This window comes from Tupaia chinensis, unplaced genomic scaffold (assembly GCF_000334495.1).
Source record: "Tupaia chinensis unplaced genomic scaffold, TupChi_1.0 Scaffold000221_1, whole genome shotgun sequence".
Classification (NCBI taxonomy): domain Eukaryota; kingdom Metazoa; phylum Chordata; class Mammalia; order Scandentia; family Tupaiidae; genus Tupaia; species Tupaia belangeri.
The window spans coordinates 1,646,855-1,653,733 of NW_006159696.1; the positions used below are offsets into that span (position 1 = coordinate 1,646,855).

A 6,879-nucleotide genomic window follows, 5' to 3' on the forward strand; every position below is an offset into this window, starting at 1 on the left:
CAGGAATGCAGAGGGCTTTGGGTGCCACCCAGAAGCACCAGGGCAGAGGAGCACACAGGAAAGCAATGGGCTAATTCGTTGTAACTGAAAAAGGAGGGACCGGTGACTGTGTCACTGTGGCCTGGCCCATTCTAAGTGTGAGTGTGAGTGTGTGTGCCCGCCAGGACGCTGAGCCCTACAGGACCAGCCAATCGCAGTTTCCGGAGGCGGCAGGAAAGGAGAGGGGCCGGTAGGCCCAGCCCAGAGTCCAGGCAACGCGGAGGGCTTGCACTCTACTTGCAACAGAAAACCGAAAGCGCAGCAGCGCGGAGAGTTAGCAGCCCCGCCCTCGGTAGCCGGCAGTGGCCGGACCCAGGACTGGGCTCTCCGGGACGCCACGCGGACGCCAGGTACGGCACTCTGTGGCTCTGTGCATCTTTGCTCCGCAGGTGGCGCGCCAGCTTGCTCCTCGATCGTCCTCGCTGGGCAGCGGCATTCCCAGGTGTCGTTTCCAGCCACAAAACTGCCCAGCAGGAGGCGAGGGCTGTCCCCCGACTCCCAGAAGGCCCGTGGCCTCGTACCTAATGGCTCTTGTGCACACATCAGAGCCAGGCACGCACGAGGGGAACACCACGAGGCCTGCAGGACCTGTCCTGGCCGAGTCACTCAGAGGAGGATGTCAGGGCCGTCGGGGCTCCAGTCCCGCCCCTCCCGCCGCATCCCCAAACCGCTCCAGGTAGCTCTCCAAGGACCACAGCCCCAGCGCACACGCGCGCATACACACACACACACACACACACACACACACACACTCGGACCGAGGGCGCAGCCAGGGCAGCTCTGCAGACCTAGGGAGGCCTTCTTTTAAGGAGTCCGCAGCAAGGACGGAGCGTGGAGTAGGGCGCGGCCCCGGGGCGAGGGTGGGCGGGCTCTCCCGGTGGGGAACGGACAGGGCGATTCCGGCTTTACGTGCCGCGGGTCACCGCACTAGGCCGGGCAGGCCACTGCCCCCTGCTGGCCACGCGCGAAGGACGCCGCCCTTCCCAGCGCCCCGGCGGTCTCCAGCGCCCCGGAGCCGGGAGGTGCGGCTCGGCGGTCCCGGTTCCAGGGAGGCCTGGCGTGCGCTGGTTACGGAGGAAGCGGGTGCGGGGCCAAGCCCTGCGGGGTGGGTGCGGAGCCGCCCGGTCGGCGCCTGGCGCCAGGGCTGGGCTCTTCTGGTGGCGGTGGCAGGGCTTGCCCAGGGTTGGGGTCGCGTGCACGGACACGTGCGGGGTGAGGGGTTTGGCTGGCGGGCACCCGCGTCCATCGGCTCTCGCCCGCCCAGAAGGCTGGGCTCAGTTCAAGCCGGGAGAGAGCCCGGGCCTAAGGGCGCGGTCCCCTGCACCCGCACCCACGTGCACCGCCCCGTGAGCGCAGGCCTTTCCCGGGCGGGGCCGGAGCCTGGGCACAGCCTGCTGACTCACCGCCGGGTGGGGCGAGGACCGACGCCCCGCGAGCGGGAAGCTCGGCCCCCTTGATTCTGCGTCACCCCCCAGTCCCCCGCTGCCAGAAGTTCTAGAGGCGCTGGCTCTGAGTGTGTGGGGGTGGGGGTGTCCCTGTTCTCATCCCCCCTGGCACGCCCCTCGGGGAGGAGTTCCCAGGGCCCCGGCCCAGCGCTCAGCCCCTCGAGGGTCTGGGGACCGAAAAACCCCGTCCTAAGGAGGGAACAGGTTCCGGAGCAGAGGGAGTGGGGCCCAGGCTGGCGCCGAGTAGGGCAGACGCGGAGCACGTATCTAGATGGGAATTGGGCTTCGGATAAGGGAGTGTCCGGATAAGCACGGCTGAGAGGATAGAAATGGAATGCGGTATCTCTCCTAATCCTGGGATTCGGATAGAGGCCAGGACTCTGAATCGGGCTGGGTTCCCGAGTGTGGGGGCTCAGCTCTTGGCTGGGGCCAGCTGGAACCAGAGTGGGGGGAGACGAGAGAGGACACTGCTTGGAAACACCAGCTTTAATGCAGGGGCCACCGAGGAGAGCTCAGGGTCAGGTCTTGCTAGACAGGACCTGGGGGGCAGTCACTCGTGTCTCCCTTTGTCATTTCAGGAGGCCGAGTTTTTTCCCAAAACCTGAGAAGGACTCCGAAGCCTGGTTAGCAGTCTTGTCGATGGTTTCCTGGGTGGACTTGGCCACCTGGTCCATGGCTGGGGAAGGAAAAGAGAGGGCAGGTGACCGCAGGCCCTCGGGGAACCAGCACTGGGCAGTGTCGCAGGAGACTGTGGCAGAGGGGCCGGTGGGACACCGCCCTCCTGTCCCGTCCCCCTCCACCCTCCACCCCCCCTCCCAGCAGCTCCTCCCAGCCCCTCCCCCGCCCTTCCAGCTCCTTTCAAATCTCCCTCCCACCAACCGCCCTTCCAGCAGCCCCTCCCAGCCCCACCAGACCTTTCTGTCCCGCGGCTGCGGCCTGGTCCACCACTTGCTGGGCTGCAGCTCCTGCTGCTGTCGCTGGAACAGAGAGATGTGGCCTTTAGCCCTGTTGAGGCCCCGTGGTCCTACTCCCCATTGCCTCACCCCATCTGTTATTAGAGTGGCCTGCCCTACTGGCCCAAGGGACAGCCATCAGGGGAAGTCTCCCGCCAAGGCCATCCAGCCTGCGTGGAGCGAGCCCCTCGGCCAGCCCCGCCCTGCGGCGTGCTGGTGTTTATTTGTAACTCTGAGCCCTGCCCCCTCTGGCCGGCTGGCTTCCCTTCTCTCATCAGGGTCGCTGAGAAAATGCAGACCCAGTGGGTGGAGGACAGGGGCAGGGCCAGGCTGGAGCTGGTATCTGGGCTGTGGGCTACTGGGCACACCAGTAAGACCCCTGCCCGCTTAACAACTTCTCTGAAAGCCTGGTCCAGATGCCTGAATCCACCTTAACTGGGCTTGGCCCTGGCGCCTCTGTGCCCACCCCCAGGGCATGCCAGCAAGTGCTGTGAGCTGGTGCTTAAGGCACAGGAGAAGTGCGGAGATGTGACACTCCCGACACTCCCGGGCCAGGCCGTCTCCTCTGCACCTGTCTGCCTGCAGTAGGTGGGATGTGGGGGGCATGGGGTGCCAGCCTGCTGGGTGGGCTGGCAGGGCCTCTGGGCTGCAGAGAGCTAGCCCTCCTTGAACAGCAAAGGTCTGCCTTGCACAGACCCCATCCTCAAACCAACAAGGGGTGGTGCAGGTGGACAGGTGCAGGTGCTCACAGAGCCCTGGGGCTTCGTGTGACATCCCTGTGAGAAAGCCACCCAGCCTGGAGAGGGCACGAAGAAGGGGGGCTTCCTTGGTAGCCTTTCACCTCAAGGGCAGGACTGTGGCTCTCAGGGCGCTGGGGGTGGGGGGGTCTGGACGCAGTCTCTCCGTTGGGAGTGGGAGACTTAAGGAGGCTTGGGCTAGGGCTGAGTGCAGCAGGACCCAGGGGGCAGCACGCCTCCCCCGCCCCAGTTGTATAGCCAGCCTCTGGAATAAGGACGAGGAGCCAGGGGTGGAGAAGCCCAGGCCGGGACCTGCCCTGGTTCAGTCAGGAATTAAAAGTAAGAAAAAGACTGTTTTTCCCCGTAGGGGGCGGCTGGCTTCCAAAGAAAACCCAGTGGGGTCTGGAGCTGCCTCCTCAGCTCCATTCCCAGCGGGAGAGCTCTCTTGGTGGGTCCTTGCCCTCCGCTAAGGGCCCACCCCCACCTTCTGGGATGGGCACCGGCAGTGCTGCAAGCGTGGCCGAGGCTCCTTGGGGACCAAGGGTCCCGGCACCCCTTGCTAGCCGTGTGATTGTCCTGCCCGCCTCTCCACCCCAGGGAGGGCCTCCCCAAGCCTGAACCAGTCTGCCAGCTCACTGACTCAGACCTAGTGAACTGCACAGCCACCCCTCCTGTCCTCCAACCTGGGGTCCCCCTGCGGGTGCTCCCCGCTCCTCACCCGCTTCCTGAGCAGTCGCCTCCACCTGCTGCTTCAGATCCTGCAAGCCCTTGCTTGCCATGGCTGTGGGGGCCTGCACAATCGTCAAGGCTAGGGCAGTGGTAGTCGCTGAGTCCTGCGGGGCCAGGGCCGTGGGAGTTTTTAAGGCGCCCCAGGGCTGGCCCGCCCCGCGCAGAGGAGGGGGGCACGGGGTGGTTCCGGTGGGCGGGCTGGGGGAGTGACCGGGCTGGGTTCCAGGTTCCCGGGCCTGGGAGCACATCCTGGACCCGGCTCAGTGGGCAGGAGCAGCCCAAACCAGGGTGGGAAGAGGGTTAGGGACTGCGGCAGGGCTTGGGGCTGGGTCAGGGGTTCAGAAAGGAGCCGAGGGCAGGAGGAGGATGCGCACGCCGCCCCCACCTGGTCAGCCTGACCCGGGGGGGATCCCTCATCCCCCAGCGGCAGGTGGAGAGCTCAAGGCAGCCTCGGAGTTAATAACAGCAGCTGCCTTTACTGGCCTTTATCTTGGGCAGACGCTGCTTTACAGCCGGCCGGCCGGGATGATCCCTACGCAGCCTTGAGAGATAAGTGGGTGTCCTTAATCAGATTGTAGGTGGAAACTGAGGCGGAGCTGCAGCCCACACACCCTGCAGACCCACCATCTGCCCAGCACCTTGGGGACGGCAGGCACAGACCAGCTGGGGTCAGGGAGGGCCAGGCCTGCATGCACACCTGCCCACCATGGACCCCCAGGTAGAAGGGGAACAGGGGTCAGCGCAGCCGGCCTGGGCAGAAACTTCACATTGGGTCACAGAGCTGAGGCTGAGCAGGCAGCATGGCGCAGAGAGGCCAGGAATACACCCTGGTGGGCCATGGGCCACTTTCCCAGGGTGGGGTGCACAGAATTTGGGGACAATCAGGGGGTGCCCTGTGCTTCAATGGAGGTGCAAGGACTCCAGGGACAGTGACATGCTGGCACGATGCCTTGACCCCTCCCTGCCCGCACACTCCCACTTCAGGGCCTGGAAACTGCCATGGCCCTGAGCAGTCCAGCTCCTCTCAGGGCTGCCTCTCGCCTCGTGGTGGAGTCTCTGTGCTCTGGAGCTCTGGTGCACCCTCCCACTCAGGCCGGTGTTCTGGCCCAGTCTCTGCTTCTGGCAGTGAAGGGTCAGCCTTTAACCCGGGGCAGGGAGCACAGTGCACGCGTGCACACACACAGTATACGTCAGTGCAGCCAAGTCAAGGGGGGGTGGGGGCAGGAGGGAGCGCAGGTGCAAAGCAGCCACCAGGGCCCGCTCTGGCCCCACCCCCAGGTCCAGGGCCTGGCACTGGGCTGGGCATGAAGTCGGGGAGTGGCTGGCTGCTCCCCTGCGAGTCCAGGCAGCCCGGCACAGCCCAACCCTCCAAGATGCCCCTAGGAACCCATTCCTCCCGCCAGGCCACCTCTGGGTGCTCCGGTTAGCAGCAGGCTGAGGCTGCTTCACACCAGGTCCAGAGGGCAGCATGCACGCCAGGAAGCCGGCCGCGGCTGCCGTGAGGAGGGCTGGCCAGCCCCGAGCGCGTGATGGCAGAGACAGCTCAGGGCCCTGGCCCAGCAGGCTCTGCGCTCAGTCTCATGTATCCCTAGGGAGGTCCCTCAGCTCTCTGAGCCTCTGCCCCAACTTCCCCAAAATGTTTTGTGGGGACTCGAGGCCAAAGGGTGCCCAGCCCTCACTGAGGGCTCTATGGAGGGGGGGGGGAGAGCAGCGCTGGGGGCTTCCCAGGCAGGGAGTGCTTAGGAAGAGACCAGTGCCTCCCTGGGTGGGTCAGGGGCTCCGGTGGGGCCAGAGCACAGGGTCGGTTGGAGGCAGAGCCCCGCGGTGCCCGGCCGCAGAGGGGCCTCCTGAAATGGGCAGACCTTGCTGTCTGGCACCGGAGCCCCAGAGTGGACCTGCAGGGCGGCAAGTGCTGTGTGGGCTCCTTCAGCAGCAGAGGGCACCGAGCCTGAAGCCTGGCCCGGCCAGGTCTGTGCCCACGCCACCCGGTCATGGAGCCCGAGCTCCTCCCTGCTTCTCACAGCCGAGCGCTCTGGGGCACGCCTGGGCCTGCTGCGCCCGACTGGGCTGGGAGCAGCTTCCCGGCTGACCTGAGCCTCCCTCAGGCCCTCCACCCCTACCCCTTGGCCAGGCCTCAGATATGACCCAGCACAGCTGCACGTCACTGGACCCCTGCCCCCTGGGCTGCCCTTGACCTGCTGCAGGGGCTGGGTGGGGAGGCGGTGTGGATGGGGTGGTGTGAAGTCACATGTAGACTCAGGTTCAACACTGACACCCAGGACTGAGGCCTGGGACAAGTCACTTAAATGCTCTGAGTCCAAACTGTCTGGGTACCAAACGGGGAGGGGAGGGTCCAGGGCCCCTGGTCTGTCCCCCAGACTGAACGCCAGTCACAGGCCTGATGTTCACAGCCCTCCAGGGAGGTTCTGAAAGCTCGGGTGGGCACGGGGGGCTGGGGCCTGCAGTCTTGGTGGTTGCAGGAGAGCTTGGCACCAGCCGGCTGGCTCTGAGTAAGGCCATCCGGGCCTGTGCCGCCGTGCGTCTGAGTGCCGTGCCTCGAGTGACCATGCCTCTCTGCTGCTCGGTTCCCTTGGGGACTGGGTTGTGCCCAATAGCCTCGCAGAGGATCGTGGTGAGGGTTAGATGAGGGGGTGCTGGGTGGCCCTTGGTGGCTGGGAGCGGGGACTGTCCCCGCCAAGGCACGGCCCTCGGCAGCCCAGTCTCGTGTCCCTAATGATGGCTGGCAGGCTTCTGGGTGTGGGAGGGAACGCCTCACTCCATCATTTGGGTGGGGAGCTGGAGGCGGGGTGGGGCCGGGCGGCACCTGGGGTCAGGGCGCCCCTGTCCCTGCTGGGAGGCCATGCTCATCCTTCTTGTGGAAAGTTCCCGTCTGTGCCAGCCAGAGTGCTGGGTGTTCCTGCTGCCTTTACTACGCTGGTGCTGAGGACGCTGGTGCTGAGGACGCACGGTGGGAAA

At 65.8% G+C, this 6,879-nt stretch overlaps 1 protein-coding gene across 1 annotated transcript; it reads right to left on the reverse strand.

Moving 5' to 3' along the window:
• Nucleotides 1-1,951: 1,951 nt before the first annotated feature.
• Nucleotides 1,952-4,044, reverse strand: ADIRF (adipogenesis regulatory factor). The gene is made up of 3 exons (XM_006147752.3): nt 3,893-4,044; nt 2,399-2,461; nt 1,952-2,160 (listed from the first exon to the last, which is right to left on the reverse strand). Exons 1-3 carry the CDS (start codon nt 3,951-3,953, stop codon nt 2,054-2,056), a joined length of 231 nt encoding a protein of 76 aa, XP_006147814.2. The 5' UTR covers nt 3,954-4,044; the 3' UTR covers nt 1,952-2,053.
• Nucleotides 4,045-6,879: the final 2,835 nt, after the last annotated feature.